Below are 17663 nucleotides of genomic sequence, written 5' to 3' on the forward strand. Positions count from 1 at the left end.
AATTGTGAAATTCCGTGAATTTCAGTGTTTTTATTTGTTAATTATATAATTATTTAGTACATAAATCAATTTGTAAAAACTAGGAAAACATATTTCAATTTCTCAGCCATGCCTAAGAAGACAGGAAGTAAGAAAAATCAAGATTTCCCGGATGATGTGAGTGAAACTGCCAGCTCGGTGTCGGACGTAACCTCAACAAAATCCACAAAAGGGAAAAAAGGTACGAAGAAAGGGAAGAAAAATGACGATTGGAGTGATGAGGAGAGGAAGGTTGATCCCCTTCCGGAGCCCTCAGACGATGAAGATGTGGGAATTGCCAAGAAGAAGGCAAAAGGGAAGAAGGGAAAGCCGAAAGAAGGTGACAACGTGGAAGTAAAAGCAGAAACGTCACGAAAGAAAAAGAAGGGAAAGAAGGATGATGACTGGTCCGGGGATGATGAGAAAGATGTTGAATTGAAAATAGACTCTGAGGATGAGGAGGAGGAAGTTGTTGTTGCACCTGTTAAAGGAAAAGCCGCCAAGAAGGGAAAGAAAACAAAGGCAAAGGATGTGATTGAATCTGAGGAAGAAAATAGTCCAGAAGATGTGGAAGAACCTGAAGAGGAACTTCCACAAGAAGAAGAACTTCCTGCGGATACTCCTGAAGATACTCCCGCGGATGCCCCGCAGGAGGATGATAAAGAAGAACCCCAAACAGAGGATTTGGCCGAAAGTGTGGAAAAGCTGGAAATCTCCGCTCCGGCAGAGAAGAAATTGACGCACAAAGAGAAGAAAAAGCTGAAGAAGCAGCAAGAATACGAACGTCAAGTGGAAGCAATGACACGGAAAGGTGGTCAGGGTGCTTCGGATCTCGATAGTAACTTCACCATGTCCCAGGCACACAAGACAGGCGGCCAGAAGGCTGCCATGGAGCATGCGGTTGACATTAAAATTGAAAATTTCACCATTTCCGCCAAAGGGAATGACCTGTTCGTCAATGCGAATCTCCTCATTGCCCATGGGAGGCGCTACGGGCTCGTGGGGCCCAATGGACATGGCAAAACAACCCTTTTGAGGCATCTCGCCTCCCGCGCTTTCGCCATCCCGCCAAACATTGATGTCCTTCTGTGCGAACAGGAAGTTGTTGCTGATGAAAATTCCGCAGTGGAAACCATCCTCAAGGCGGACACAAAACGTCTCAATCTCCTGCAGGAATGCAAAGAACTCGAGGCAAAGATTGAAGGTAAGAAATTCATGAAGAATATCACCCATAAAAATATTTTTGTTTAATTTTTCCGTTTAGTGAAAATGATCAAATGAAAAAATGACAAATTGACATTTTTAGAGAATTTAAAAAAAAATCAACAGAAATCGTTATTCTGTTTAAAATTAAAATAGGAAAATGTGGAAAATTATTAATTGAAAACGTACAAAAAGAAATTTGTTTTACAAGAACATTTAAATGGGACCATATAGTTTCATTTCATTGTCTAAATTATAAAAAAAGTTAATTTTAATCAAACTCCGAATATAATTAGCAATTTTTGGAATTCTTTTGTTTTTTAGATTTTATGAAGTGATTTTTCTGTAAAAAAAAAAACGTATAAACCCGCGGTTTTTTGAAACAAGTAACACAACTTTTTCTTGTAATTCTTAATTTTCTTTAATTTCTTAGAATTAAAGGAAAACAAAGTTATTACGAAGAATAGAATTAGCAAAACATCGTACTTATCCAAAGTTTGGGTTTGATCTTTGATCACTTCGAGGCTTGTTCAGGGGCTGAAGAGAAAATTTATTGAGAAAATCAATAATTAGAGTCCCTATTTTTGCATATACCGAAAGCTTCAATAGTGCTAAATGTGATTTCACTGTAGAATTATATTCAAATGTTCACAATTTTCAAGATTTCAAAGATTTTCAGTTTATAGGTTGTGAAGGTTATGTAAAATCATATCATTTTTTTTTTTCAAAATTATCAATTTTTGCGTGATTCACCTAGAATCTGGAATAATTATAGGCTAAAAAGTCTGGCTTGAATTAGAAGAAAATGTATTGAAAAAAGAAAAATCGTTCGAAATCATAAATTTTTCTTTAAAAAGAACTGCGCTGGTTCTTAACAGATGAACCCATGTTTTCCTAGGATTTTGTTTGAAATTTTCGCAAACTTTGACTTAAATATCATCTAAAAGTCAATTCTTAACCAAAAATTCATAAAATTTTGCTTATGAAGCACTAAAGCTTTTCCTCTCGCCGAATCTATTTATCTTTAAAAGTTGGAGGACAAAAGTGGTATTCGCTGCCAATTGAACTTTTTTAAAGCGTGACAGAATCTTAATTTCTTTAATTTTTTGTGATAAATTACTGTGTAGGTGTTCACGAACCTGTGTGATGATTTATATAAAATTAGATGAAATGTAGACTGTATGAGCCCATCTGGAGAGAAGGATCAAAATTTCCTTCCAGGATCCACTTTTAAATAAAATAACTGCTGAACTTTGAATTTATTGCACTTTATTGAAAATTTCTCTTTGCGCGAATGAAAAATGCGTCTTTCTTTCTTTGTGATTTTGGCTGAAGTCAATTTATTAACAGTATAAAATATAAAACTGGCTCAAGATTATGAGCAATGAGCCACTTGAAAAACAGGTGTCCACGCATATTGAGCGGGAGTTTCAATTTAGGTTTTAAATTAACCGAAAATCCTAAACATTCTCCCCCTTTTTCAAGGGGCGTTTAAAAATAAACATAATTTCAGTGAATTTGTGTAAAATAATATAAATGTTGATAACAATTGATGTGAATATTCTAATTCAAGGAAAAATAACAATTCTAAATTTCATATTTCAGAAAATTATAGAGAATTTAACAATTTCAAATAAATTTTAGGACCTATCGAAAGTCTAATAAGCCACAAGAGAGATTTGCTGAGGTAGATTTGCTAGAGCTTGCCATTTGAATGTACAGATGCCATCAATCCATCGTTGTTCAAGCTCATCAAAGTTGAAGTCCCGAAAAAAGCCTTGGCGCAGAAATCTTCAATTTGTGGCGGAACCGTTGAGCGTTAGACATCCTTAGCTCTCTGATGTGCAAGATGGAGAGGTGGTCTCTCAGGTGTTGCCGAAATTCTCCCAAACTTCCAATGGGAATTGTCCATACTCATCAACATTGGCATCAGTGGCACTTTCTCAGGGGCAAAAAACTTCTTTGAGGGGAAGTATAAATTTTCCATGGGCCCTCTGAGGATAAATTGTTGGAGTAGAGCGAGATTTTTGACATTTAACCATTTTTTGCGTTCCCATTTATGCTCCATCCAATTCCAAAAGAACGCTCCCCCGTTTCGAGGATTGTTGTTGTGAATGAATGCGAGAACGGGCAATAAAAAATTGTGTGAATTAAATGTGTGGAGTAACCGTGTGCTGGTGACGTCATCATCCCAAAAAACGTGTTCTCCAAAAATTTTGTGCATAGAAATGCAACTGGAAAAATCCATGAAAGTATTTTGATTGTGTTGGTGCAACGCACACATCGCTGTTTCTTCATCAATGGCCTGGGTGAGTCCTAATCCCTCAATCACACAAAATTTATGCTCAGGGTCCAAACTTTGGCACTGGCGCGTGGGAGTGGCTAGGTATTCTCCGTAGGATGCTACTGTGAGTATCAATCCCCAAGGCACGGAAAAATCAAGTCCCAAATTCTTCTCCATTGTAGTTGCAAGTTCAGCCGTAGATTTTGCTCCCCCAGTGGCTCCAAAAAATCGTGGGGTAGCACAAATGGTGGGAGGACAATCGCTACTTGCAAGAGGTAGGGCTTTTGTGGTACTCTCTTGGGCTTTTACAATGTCAACTACCTGAGTTCTTGAGCTTGAAAATTCTTTAGGCAAAAAACTGAATTGATTTTCATAAAATTCATGACAAATATTTTGAATGTCACTGTAAATTGAATTGAATTTAGTGCGACAATTTTGGCTAAGCTGAAGGCTTCGCATTGAATTTACCCTTTGCTTAATCTGAATGCTCAAGAATTGCCTACAATCTAAAGTTCTTAATGAAATTTCTTTGGATACTGCGCAAGTATAAACGGTTAGGCTTGACTTACATTGATGTTGCTCTACCGCTGCTGGATGACATGGGAGATCACTACGCTCCTTGTGAAGTAGATCGGTGACATCCTGGGTGATCTGTGCATCCTCAGGTTCCAATTCTCTGCACAAGTCCGCTGATTGATGGTCAAGAAGTTCCAGGGTCAATTGAGAACACCGAGGCACCTGCTCAGGTAGCTGCAGAAAATCATGGGCAGTCGTAACTGGCTGGGATGCAATCTCCTGATGCTTTAAAATCTCCATGGGACTCATGTGGATGTTCATCTTGCCATCATTGTGAATCTCTGGAACATTCCATGCAACCTTGTCGCTGGTATCAATGAATGGGCGACTATTGAAAGCCAAATCACTTGGAGAAGCCCACAAATGCTCATCACTGTGTACCGTTGGGATGGCCACAGATCCATTGAAGCTTATCTCGTCACAGAGTGTGGTTGATGCTCTGTGCGTGCGCAATTGAACATTAATGCCGTTGGCTGTGGGGAGCTTTGCTGACTCCAAATTGGGCATTTGTTCACTGGAAATTTGTGCAATGATGCTGCATGGGGATTCACTAGGCACATCCTTCGTGGAATTCTCAACTAGGCTCCGCATATCCTTCGTGTGGGCAGAAATGACGTCCTCCAAATTTTCACATTCTCCACGGCGTTTTTGGCGATTCAATTGAATTTCTTGCGACAATGTGCAGATCAATTGCAACACACTGTGATTTTGCGAATCAGCTGCACTCACCGGAGATGATGTGGGATGATGTGAAGACTTTGCAGCAATCGTCTCAAGGAGGATGCTACACTCCATTTCAGCACACCGACAATCCTGAGAGAAATTCAGCAGCTCCCTTTTTTCACTCTCTAGATGATCCTGAGGTGCTTCGTGGATGATTTCTGTCTGAATTCTCCTGAATTTTCTTTCTATGCTGCCTGCGAGCATTTTATTGGCCATTAGCTCCACCTGAGCATCTTTTTCCTCCAACAGTTTGGGATTTTCCTGGTAATTGGTGATAACTTCCTTCACTTTGTGTAGCTGCCCTTTGTAGGTGCGGAGACACAATTTTCTGGGCATCTCGCTGGGTGAAGATCCTCTTGTCTTCTTCCAGGGTGTTGAAGGACCAAATGTTCACGAACCTGTGTGATGATTTATATAAAATTAGATGAAATGTAGACTGTATGAGCCCATCTGGAGAGAAGGATCAAAATTTCCTTCCAGGATCCACTTTTAAATAAAATAACTGCTGAACTTTGAATTTATTGCACTTTATTGAAAATTTCTCTTTGCGCGAATGAAAAATGCGTCTTTCTTTCTTTGTGATTTTGGCTGAAGTCAATTTATTAACAGTATAAAATATAAAACTGGCTCAAGATTATGAGCAATGAGCCACTTGAAAAACAGGTGTCCACGCATATTGAGCGGGAGTTTCAATTTAGGTTTTAAATTAACCGAAAATCCTAAACAGTAGGAATATTCAATTATTTCATATTCCACAAAATATTTGGAAAAAAACCTTTCTTTATGAGAGAAAATGAAACTCAAAATTTGATGTTAGGGTTTTTGGTAGGGCTCCGAAAAATCGAACTTTTCGATGCTTCGAAGTGTTGAAAAAAAAAGCGAAGCACTGCAAAAGAACTGCTTCGAACTTTTTGATCCTCAAAACAATGATGAATTCAATGTATGGGAAGAATCTTTTCTTCATTTTAACCTAAATGTTTTTATGGGTGACGAAATCCTTTAAAAATTCAAATTATTAATATAAATCTCTTTCTCCTTCATTCTAGACGGGGATTTCGATGCGCAAGATCGTCTCAATGAGGTGTATGCGGAGCTAAAAGCCATCGGGGCGGATTCAGCTGAACCACGTGCCCGGAGAATCCTTGCTGGTTTGGGATTCTCCAAAGAGATGCAAGATAGGCCAACAAATAAATTCTCCGGCGGTTGGCGAATGCGTGTCTCCCTCGCGCGTGCCCTCTACATGGAACCCACGCTCCTTCTCCTTGACGAACCGACGAATCATTTGGACTTGAATGCTGTCATTTGGTTGGATAACTACTTGCAGGGCTGGAAGAAGACACTTCTTGTTGTTTCTCACGACCAGAGTTTCTTGGATAATGTTTGCAATGAAATTATTCATTTGGATTGCAAAAAGTTGCACTACTACAAGGGGAATTACTCAATGTTCAAGAAGATGCACGTGCAGAAGAAGAAGGAAATGGTGAAGGAGTATGAGAAGCAGGAGAAGCGCCTGAAGGAGCTGAAGACACGCGGGCAGAGCACGAAGGCGGCGGAGAAGAAGCAAAAGGAGACAATGACGCGGAAACAGGAGAAAAATCGCGGGAAGGTGCAGAAGAATGAGGATGAGGATCAACCGGTGGAGTTGCTGACAAAGCCACGAGATTACATTGTGAAGTTTCGCTTCCCGGACCCGCCGCCGTTGCAGCCGCCCATCTTGGGGTTGCACAATTGCACCTTCAACTTCCCCGGGCATAAGCCGTTGTTTGTAAATACGGAATTTGGCATTGATTTGAATAGTCGCATTGCCATTGTGGGCCCCAATGGGGTGGGTAAGTCCACTTTCCTGAAGCTCCTCTGTGGGGATTTGGAACCCGTCAAGGGGGAAGCGCGGAAGAATCATCGGCTGCGCATTGGGCGCTTCGATCAGCATTCGGGGGAACATCTAACGGCCGAAGAGAGTGCCGCTGAGTACCTGCAGCGTCTCTTCAATCTCCCCCATGAAAAGGCGCGTAAAGCGCTGGGAACCTTTGGACTCGTCAGTCATGCGCACACCATCAAGATGAAGGATTTGTCGGGTGGACAGAAGGCACGTGTGGCTCTTGCGGAGCTCTGTCTCAGTGCTCCGGATGTCCTTGTCCTGGACGAACCGACCAATAATCTCGACATTGAGTCCATTGATGCCCTCGCGGAGGCAATTAACGAATACAACGGCGGCGTCATCATTGTCACGCACGATGAACGTCTTATCCGTGAAACTGATTGCAGCCTCTACGTCATTGAAGATCAAACTATCAATGAGATCGATGGGGACTTTGATGACTACCGCAAGGAAGTCTTGGATGCCCTCGGGGAGATTGTCAACAATCCCAGCGTTGTGGCAAATGCAGCAGTTCTCGAGTAAAAACTCTTCATTTCTTTGTTCTTTCCAAATAAAATCATTTATATTTCAAATAACTACTTCTTTTCTTTTATCATGCACATGCTAATTTCTTTACGTTTTCATTTTTTTTTGTTTTAATAAAGACATTCATTTTGGTAATTCTTACGCTTTTTATTTTGTTTTTTTGATTAATTGATTATGTGAAATGGAATTGAAGGTTTTTCTTTCATTTATCTTCTTCTTCTTCACTACAATATATGATAAGTTTCGATAGATTTTTGTTTTAATGACTCAATGATATAGCGCATGGGGTATCACTTTCCGCAGGGAAAACGTTTTAGTTTTTCTTCGCAAAAACAATGGAATGTGTGGAGTTTTTGTTTTAAGTAAATCGCATTAAGTTCTTTTTTGCGAGAAAGACAAGAAAAAAAAACTTCTTAAGAGGTATGTTGATGGAAGGATGTTGGCACGACGCGGCAGAAACTAAAAGTTCGATTGAAGGTAAGTACGTAATGTTGGTGTTGCCAACGTTTAACTTGAATTGATTTTTTCTTTAGTTTCTTCGTTATATTATTCTTTCTTTTCAAATTGAAATATTTCAAAGAAATCATGTTTATTATGATGAAAATGCTTCGGAAAAGTACTTGAAAAGGAGGCAAAAATAGCGCAACGTTTTTTTTTCAATCAGCGTCGTTTTGACCTAATCTTTTATTCACCTTCAGGCTCCGCTTTTCCCGGACATTTCCATCATAAAAATTTCTACACTCGTTAGTCGTTAACATTGCACTTTGGGAATTATTTTTATTCAATTTCTAATATTTTTTTCATAAATATTATCAAGAGAAATCAAAAAAAAATAACGTTAAAAATGTTTTTTTTTTTAGTTTTAAAATTCTTTCTTTTATCATTTTATTCTTGATGTAGAGTTGAAATTTATGTAGAAGAAATCATTTTTCCATTCTTCTTGAACTCTTCTGTTAATTTTTGTTTTTTATTACATACTTAATTACCTAATTAAGACTCTTAGCAAAGCCAAAAGCTATGAGAAAACTTTCTTTAAGCTTTGGAAAAGGAGTTTCAGTAGACGTAAAACTACAAAAATTAACCCTTCCGTCGAAAATTGAAATATTTCTTGTTTAATTCCTTCATAATTTTAATTTTTCAATTTAAGTAATTTTTCCTTTTTTTGTTTTCTATATTTTATTTATTTTTAATTCTTTACTAACATTTCTTGATTTATTTTTTTGAGAGATTTCATCATTTTCGGAATTCATCGCATGTACTTTTTCGTCAATTTTTTAAATTAGAATTTTATTTATTCTTAAAAAAATTATTTTTTTTATATTGAGAATATTATAGAAATTATCAAGTGTAAAATTTTCTAGAATAATTCTAGCGTTGAATCTTTTTTTAAATCGCTCATTTTACCTTGAATTCATTGGATTTAATCGATTTAGTTGAAAATAAAACGATATTAAGCGATTTTTATTCACTCAAAGTGAACAAAACAAATCAAAGTTATTCGATATCTCAGTTTCTGCCTTGTCATACCAACATAAAAACGCTGACATAGAAATCCTTTAATGTTGCGCAAATATTTCTTTTTCTTTTTTTTTAAAAGGAAAATGATGCCCCTTTTCCTATTTTAGGTACTCAGCAAATACATATAATGTAGTATATATATTTTTTATATTATTTATTTTTAATATTAGGCCCTACACTTAATACTTCTTCTAATGTTTTTATAATATTAATAGATTTATAATTTAAAACTTCCTCTTTAAAATTATTAACAATAACAACTGTGGAAAAAAATCTCTATACAATTTCTTCTTTTTTTTTCACGCCCGTGAACACACTTTAATAAAAATAAAAAATTAAAAAAAAGTAAAAATAAAAATAATAAATGTTCCGCGGATATATTGCAATTAGTTTGGAAAGAGAAAATTAATTCTTTTAAGTACTTTTGTGTGGAAGTATACGTTTTTCTTTTTCTTCTTCGTCTTCTCCTTCGTTCTTCTCCATTAATTTAACAAAATTACGAAGGATGATTGAGGAAAATTCCTTCCACGTGGGAATGTTTTTTTTTCTTCTTCTTTTCTTGTTCTTTACGAAATATCTCGTGAGATTCTTTCAAAGGTCACACGATTAAGGATTTAATTTTTTTGTTCTTTTCTTTAATAAAAATTTGGAAATATTCCCAAAAGACGACACGAAGGAAATATCTTTAAAAAATTTCTTTTTGGCGTCTCCTTTCTTAACTTTCATTTTTTTTTTAGCTTTACTTTTGCTGCCCACTCAAATTCCACTGAGCAAATTGCTCCTGCCACTGACTATTTGAATTATCCTTCTCACTCCATTCTTGGTAATTCTGGCTATCATCGAAATCTGCAAGGATCACATTTATTTTTTTTACATAAAAAAATCCTTTCAAATTAAAGAAAAACTTTCTTTTTTTTTTAATTCCCAAAAAGAAGAGAAAGAAATAAAATGAAAAATCATGCAAGAGATATTCAAAAAACAAAATTTTTGAAAGAAAGTTTTGTTGAAGAAAACCGAAAAAAAATAAATGAAATAGAAAAAAATCAGAGAGAGAGAGAGAAAATGTTAGACTCACCCAGAGTTTTTTGAATATTTTTCGTTGTTTCATCTTCAGATCCTTCTGAAAAAACATTTAACATTCCACTAATAGTGATAAAAAAATAAATTTCACAACATTTTTAAAAAGAGGACAGTTTAAGGATAAATTTCAAAGAAATTTAAATAATAAAATGTCCAAAAAGTGATTTAAAAAAGAGTAAAATATACATTATTTTGTGCAGTTTGTCCATTCAGAAGTTATAGAATAAAAAAAAATATATATAAAAAAAAGAATAAAAATAATTTAAATTAAGAGAAAGAAGATTTTTTTTTCATTTTCTGCGTTTTTTTTAACACCGAGATTGGAAAGATTAAAAGAAAAACTGGTGGACTTGAAAATAAAGAAGAAAAATCTTTTCTTTGTTAAATGAAAATGTGAAAAACTCACCTGAATTCAATTCCCGGACAAGAGATGACATTGCATGTGTTACAGAATCAGCTGCATAGTGCAAATCCGTACGAATTGGACGTCCTCCAGCACCCAAATGAGGTGTTCCATCTGCAAATTGCAATTTATTTATTTGTTTTGTAAATTATTCAAATTTTTCTGGGACTTACTCGATGGAGGGGGTGCTGCTGCTGTGTACGGGGGCCTCCCATCACCTACTTGTGGTAAATTATCATTCAAATTCCCCCCAACAATGGATGATTGTTGAATTTGTGTTTGATGCGCTGAATTGCGTGGAATGGTATTCTGAGGACCTAAAAGGGTTAAAAAAAAGTTTAAAAAGAGGGTTGAAAAAAGATTTGAGCGCGTTCTTCTCACCCTGTGGCAATGGGGGACTCTTCCCCGAGCGTGGACTTGAATTTGGTGTTGATCTTGGGCTGGATGTTTGATGATTCTTCAGCATTCGCATTAACCCTTCGAGTTGGGCCATTAGCTGCCGTCGGGAGTCCTGCAGGGCACCCAGGTGACCCTCAAGCTCCCCCTTTCGCTGCCTCAGTGCCCTCAGTTCATTCATCAGAGCCGGACTCTCCTGATTCATCTGTTCAGCCTCCTGTTGACGCCTGAAAAATTGTTTGTCGAAGAATTGTAAAAAAAAAACTTTGAAACTTAAAAAAAAGGATTTAAAAAAAACTTTGACTAAAATAACGGAAGTAATCAGAGAAATGGAACTTTAGCAGAATTCATCAGTTATTTTAACTGATTTTTACGAGCTAAATTGACTAAAGTTATTCGATTAAAAAAAACCCCAATTTAAACAGTCAACTTAACTGAAATTTAAAGAGATTAATCAGTGAAGGAAAAAACAGAATTTATTTGGTCAAAGTAACAGAATGAAATAGTCAAAAAAGCAGAAGTTTTTCCTTAATTTGATACTATAGCAACATTTGATTTAACAGAAATTTATCAGTCACGGGCGAAAGTCTGTCTTAAAATTTTGAATCATTTTTTTTAAGTCAGGTTTAGAATTTTAGGCCAGTTTTTTTTTTAGGTCGGGCCTAAAAATTTAAGACGGTCTTACAATTTAAGTTAGTTTTTAAGTCGACAGAGATGTCTTAAAATTTTAAGTCGGTTTTTAAGCTGATTTTTAAGTCATTTCTCAAATTTGAAGTCGCCTTTTAAGTCCGTCTTAAGATTTAAGTCAGTTTTTAAGTCGGTTTTCAAAGACGATTTTTAAGTCATTAAAATACCGTCTTAAATTTTAAATCAGTTTTTAAGACGATTATAAGTCAGTTTTCCTATTTTTGTCGGTTTTTAAGACGGTCTTAAAATTTTAAGTCGGTTTTTAAGCCGATTTTTAAATACATAATTAAAATACCGTCTTGAGTTTTAAGTCGGTTTTTAAGACGATTTTAAGTCGTTTTTTAAGACGGTCTTCAAATTTTAGTCGGTAGTTGAGTCTGTCTTAAAATTTTAAGTCGGGTTCTAAGACGATTTTTAAGTCATTTTTCCAATTTTAAGTCGGCTCTTAAGCCGATTTTAAGTCATTAAAATATTGTCTTGAATTTTAAGTCGGTCTCAAAATTAGAAGCTCGACTTACTAGTGAATTTCACTCAATAACAGAAGTTATTCAATGAAAGGGTAAAAACACTGATTCAAATTATTAAAAAAAAGAAACAGAAGTTAAGACATAAGTACATTGATATAAGATATGGATAAAATGATTCAGTCAAGTTCTCTTATCAGTTGAATTGGTGAAAAAGACATAAGTATTACAGAAAAAAATTGACAGAATGATTCAGATAGATTCACACTGAACAAAAAGCTTCAACTTCTTCTGTTAAAACTTTTGTCATTTTCACTAATTCAAATAGTTATTTGAATGGATGAAAAACAATTTATTTCTGTTAAAATATTAAAAGTATTTTTTTTTAAACAGTGAATTTTGTGTCTCACCTCAGACGTGCAATTTCCCGCATAATCTCCTTATTCTTTGCCTCAAGCTGTGCAATCAGTTCACGCTGCTGACGCGCCCCATCCACGGCGGATACATTGTCCGATGGGGTGGCATTTGGTGTGCGATTCTCCTGCGCTAGGCGGGCAGCATAGCGTGCAATCAGTCTGTGTTCCTCATCGTTTGACATCACAGCCGCCGCCGCTCGATTTAGGCTCGTCCCAGCGCTCTCCATTGAGCACCCCGTGGCACGGGAATCGAGTGTACTGCTGCGCTCAAACAGCCCAGCCATTATCCCGCCATCGGCAAAGCCATTGTGCGATGGCAACGGCGACGGGGGCACAATGTGGGACAAATTCAGCGTCTTCTCGGGCTGTTCCGGGAAACGCGGCAACGCCTGTGTCGGCTTATCCGGCACACAGCGAAAGCTCTTCCGCAGTGAATGCCCAATTTGCTTACTTGGCGACTTGTACGTTGAGTACTCCTTCACCTCGTGATCCGTGAGATGACTCAACGACACACGCCCATGCCAGAAGCAATCCTGACACAGCTGATAGGCATGACAGCGCTGGCAGCGATAGCGGAACCCCGTAAAGTTCTCTCGATGGCACACCGAGCAAATTGTTGGGTGCACAACATTCTCCACGCTGGCCATTCGATGCAGCAGCGGTAGCCACACGAGGCACGGGGGCCCCGGTTCACTCATCAGTGCCCCCATAAAATCATTGACGGTAACTTTGGAATCAAGCGGAAACAGCTCCGTCTCGAGGTTCTCCGTGTAGTGGAAGGTCGGTGATTCGTATACAGCTGCAGTGAGTGTTAGTACCTCCTTCAGGTACTCCCCCAATTTATAGTGCAACAACTGACCCATTCCATCGGAGATTTGTGAGAAAACATCTTCACCCCAAAGATGAGAAAAAGTTCTTCGTTTATTTCTTGCAAAATTCACAAATTATTTATTTTTTTTAGCCAAGACACATTTTATGCTATAAAAAAGCATAATTTTCCTATTTTGATTGGCTCTTAATAAATTAAATTTATTTGTCACTTCTTTTTTTTCTATTATATTTTTTCTGTTTAACACAAAACTGAATGTCAAAGCTTCTATTTTATAGTATATACTATAATCATGATTTTTTAATCATAAAAGGTATTTTTCTTTATTTTTTTTTAAATTATATTTACAAGATTTAAAAAAAATGTTGGTAAATTTTCTTTTCTGTGTAATAAAAACAAAAAAAATTATTTTATAGCATAAACAGTTGTCTCGGCTAATAAGTTTAAATAGACACTAACCTACAATTTTTTTTAGATCTTATAATAATGTTTTTTCAATCAATAGGAAAAACAATTAAAAGACATGTTCTTTTTATAGAACTTTTAGCCATGACAGTTTTTACTATAAAACCAATGTTTCTAGGTATATTTTTCTCATTTCATATTCCAACGATTAAGGTTCTAAATAAAATACTAAAGAAAATATGTCTAAAAAAAATGTTTCTGTTCAACAGAGTATAAAAATAACTAAAATACATTTTTTATAGCACAAAATGTGTCTCGACTATGTTGCTTAAAAATTCCATATTATGTATTTCTTTTGTATTTTGCAAGAGGTTTCATTTTAAATTAGAAATTTTTTTAACTTTAAATTCATTCAACCCTTATTTGAAAAAAAAAAAAAACTTAATAGCTAAGACGCTACAGATGCTATAACAACTCTCCATAAATATACTGAATACACAAAATTCTTTAGAAAGAATAAGTAAAATCAATTTTCTTTCAATTGAATTTTTTTATTTAATATATATTTTTTGCAATTTAAAGTGTCTTAGCTAAAGCTTTGCCACTCTGTTGCTATAAAACCGATGAAAAAAAATCCAAGAAAATAATTACAGAGTAAGATTTTCACGGAAAATTCATTAAAAATGTACATAAATGTAAAGAGAATAAGCAAATAAAAAAATCATTGGAATAATGATGATTTTTGACTTTTGAAATGTGAATTTAATAAATAAACAGGAGATAACTCATTAATAATTAATAAGCAAGTATAGGTAAAATGTAAATTTGGGACTCACATCGCAATTTATCCACCAATTTCCCAGCACACATTGTTGCGAGGGCCACTTTAATGGAGAAAACCTTAATTTTGCCCGAATTGTCCGTTGTGTAGGCCGCCAGGAGCCAATTGAGGAGGAGGCTCGCCTTTGAATCAACCGGAACTTGTTGTGCCATCGGAAGACGTTTATTTAGATTGTGATAGAGTGACGATACGAGTGTCTCCAGGCGTGCCACACTCACATCACTCTGTGGCTCCAATGTATTCAGTCCATTCTCCCGAAATGCCTCAATTACATTCCAAATATCCACGAGATGTACTAAAATATTTAATTTTTTTTTAAATTTAATTACAAAAATACGCCAAAAGAAAGAAAGAAAAGAAAAAAAAGAAACAGAAGGAACAGAAAGAATTTATTCATTTCGTACAATTTGTTGACTTTTGAATGTGCCGCAACTTCGATGCTGTACGATATGATGCAAAGCGAATGGAGTCAAATGATTGCAATCGTAGATCTTGCAAAACCGCAATGCGTGGTTCAATTTCCATCTGAAATGAAAGACGAGGAAAATGAGAAAGAATATCAATCTCTCTGTATACAGAAAAAACAGATTCCAAAGGAGATGAAAAGTTAAGAAAAAAAGCGAAAAACATCATATTTTTTTCTTATTTATTCTTTTTGGTTCATTTTATTATTTTCTTAACACATCTAGAACGTGTATAATACGTGGAAATTATTTTTTACGCGATGTGTAATAAATACTACAGACAAACTATTTGTTTTTGAAGCTGGTTGTATAAAATGCATAAAATCCTTTCAAAAGAAAAAATGGTTTTGATGTTTTATGATCATTTATTGTTTCTCAGGTTTTGCGAAACTATTTTCAAATGTTTCACGTTCTTTAAACAGATTTTTTCCTTATATTTCGTAGTTGTTTCACCTCAAAAATGTAAATGTTTTAACAAAAATTAACATGTTATTAGAAACCTAAAATGTTTCACAAGTTTAACTTTTTGTTTTGTTTTTTCTTTATATTTACGTTTTAAAGAATGATTTTTTTTCATGTTTAATTGAACTGGTTTCAAGATCATTTATGGTCTTATTTCTTTTTTTCATATTTTTTTATTTTTTCATATAATTTTTCAGATGTTTCACAGATTTGGTTTCGAATGTTTTGAGTTTAGCGGATACATATTCCTTAATTTTGTTGAATTTCCTACATGTTTCACGTTTCACAGATATAGTTTCGGATGTTTTTCACACTCTGTTTAAAACGAATTTATAATTTTAGATCATTTTCCTGGTTTTTTTTTTAAATGATTCTAGATTTTTTATAAGAACTTAAATAAGATTAACGTTTCATTTTTTTACAGCAATGTAGAAAAATAATAAATCTCCATGTCAAAAATCCGCAATGTGTTAAGCGTAATAAAATCATTCTAAAGAAATTTCTTTTTGCTGAAAACCCCACAAGAAAAATCACAAAAAATCACGACGATAGGATGCACAGAATAAGCGGGGAAAAAATTAAGGCGAATCATCCACCCACGTGAGGAATGCGGGTGCACTGCAAAAGTCACTGACCGACCTAAAAAAGAAAACTCTACACTACCTTTTAGCGCGGCTCTCCAATATAGGACAATGGGGATACTTTTTTTTTATTATTCTTCATTTCTTTCTTTTCCTCAAACGTCCACCCACACCCCCTCCACCCCTCCAGGAAGCCTCCTTCCGCAATGAATTCCGGCACGAATATCGAGCGAAATTTAATCTTGTGCAGTAAAATTTTCACTCACAGCATTTTGGCGCCTTCCAAAGAGCTCCCACCCCGCGCGCGCTGATGCTCTTCAAGAATGGAGATCAATATTAAATGCCACACGACCCCCCAATGCGGTGAGTAGCCCCTCCGGAAGGCTAAAAGGGGGGGCAGGGAGGTTTGGTGAAACTATAATATACAATTGAACCAACCCTCCCACACCCCCTGGGGGGCTAAAATATCCACCAGAATGACGCACAAACTCATCACATTGCATACTTGGGGGCAGGCAGAGGCTCTACAAAATGCCACGGAAATGTGGGTGGGAAGTCATCTTAAAATATCCTCATTCTCTTCATTCCCACCCCTTTCTCACCCCCACATAGCAAAATGATCCAAAACTATCTCATGGGGGATGTGCACAGAAGGTTCTAACTAATAAGGGAAAGAAGGTCAAAGGCTCAGTGCTGAATGCTCGAAATATTCTCTATTTTATTAATGGGAATTTAATTAGGTATCGAAATAAAGTCACATCTTAGGAGTATTTAACTTTGTATTATTTAGTAAAATTGCTTGACTATATTTTTAATAAGTGTTTTTTTTTTGCTAAGAACGTAAAACTTCTCATTTTGCAAAAAGACTTAAAATCATATTTTTATTAAGCACAGAAAATATTAAATTACAGAGAATTAGAATTTGTAAAGATTTCCCTTAAAGAATAACAAAAAAAATGATTTTGTTCAAATTGGATTAATTTTCATTTTTTTAAAACAATTAAAAAAAACTTTGCTTTAAGACATCTTAGTGGCTGCATAACCTTAGAAACTCATATGGGCCTATTGTGCATCCCCTTGATTAATAAAAGGTCGGAATAAAAGGTCTTGATTTTTACAGAACAAATTCATATAAATTCAGTTAGAGGTATAATTTAAGATAATCTTAAACAAAATATAATGAATTTTGATTTAAAATTGACGTTTTATAATGATTCTGAATTAGATTCAGCAAGTATTAAAAAAAACTTCAACATCTCAGTTAACAAAACCAAAAATAATTCATTGCAAAAAAAACTGATGCTATTCACCCCACTCCACTTTGTAAACTCAAAACTTCAAGGAAACGATTGATTGCAATACTACTCCACCTTCCTCAAAAATTTAAGGTGGCAACGAGCTAAGCGCGGCTGCTCCCGGAAAGTGACACCATTGCGAAAACAAACTCTCTGCTCACAGTGTCTGCAATCAATTTTTATGTCGCGTCCGCTGATTTAGCACCTGCTGCTCATACATCACGCGGATTTCCTCACAAAATCTCACAGACCCACGAAGAACTCCTCCCCCCACCCAAATTCTTAGGAATCCGTGATAAGAAAAATATTTTTCTTATTGGACAAGTGTCTGAGGAGGGTGTTATTCCAATGCCCTTTTCACCCATTTAACCGCACTAAATGCAAGAAATTCCTTCACACTGACCTTTGTTGGTGTCCTCCGCGGCTTTTTAGCACTATTTCATCAATTCACATGCACTGGAAAATACATAAATCACATTAAAATCTGCACCCATTGATGAGTATTGCAGCCATTGATGTCGCATCGAGTAAACTGAAGTTTACCGCAAGTGCGAGTGGTGAATAAAAAAAGCTTCCCACGATTGCGCCAAAATTTTATAGCAAAATATTTTCTT

General features: G+C 35.8%; 2 protein-coding genes across 2 annotated transcripts; one reads left to right on the top strand and one right to left on the bottom strand.

Annotated features, from left to right (window-relative positions):
- Positions 1-48: 48 nt before the first annotated feature.
- Positions 49-7258, top strand: LOC129795287 (ATP-binding cassette sub-family F member 1). Its single transcript, XM_055836381.1, has 2 exons — positions 49-1222; positions 5851-7258. The coding sequence occupies exons 1-2, from the start codon at positions 109-111 to the stop codon at positions 7203-7205; spliced, it is 2469 nt and encodes an 822-aa protein (XP_055692356.1). The 5' UTR covers positions 49-108; the 3' UTR covers positions 7206-7258.
- A 1667-nt stretch (positions 7259-8925) lies between these two features.
- LOC129795291 (dystrobrevin beta) lies at positions 8926-17583 on the bottom strand. Its single transcript, XM_055836390.1, has 9 exons — positions 17453-17583; positions 14652-14772; positions 14243-14542; positions 12167-13061; positions 10591-10832; positions 10383-10526; positions 10213-10323; positions 9802-9846; positions 8926-9572 (listed from the first exon to the last, which is right to left on the bottom strand). Exons 2-9 carry the CDS (start codon positions 14770-14772, stop codon positions 9466-9468), a joined length of 1965 nt encoding a protein of 654 aa, XP_055692365.1. The 5' UTR covers positions 17453-17583; the 3' UTR covers positions 8926-9465.
- Between the last annotated feature and the right edge of the window lie 80 nt (positions 17584-17663).

This window comes from Lutzomyia longipalpis, chromosome 4 (assembly GCF_024334085.1).
Source record: "Lutzomyia longipalpis isolate SR_M1_2022 chromosome 4, ASM2433408v1".
NCBI lineage: Eukaryota > Metazoa > Arthropoda > Insecta > Diptera > Psychodidae > Lutzomyia > Lutzomyia longipalpis.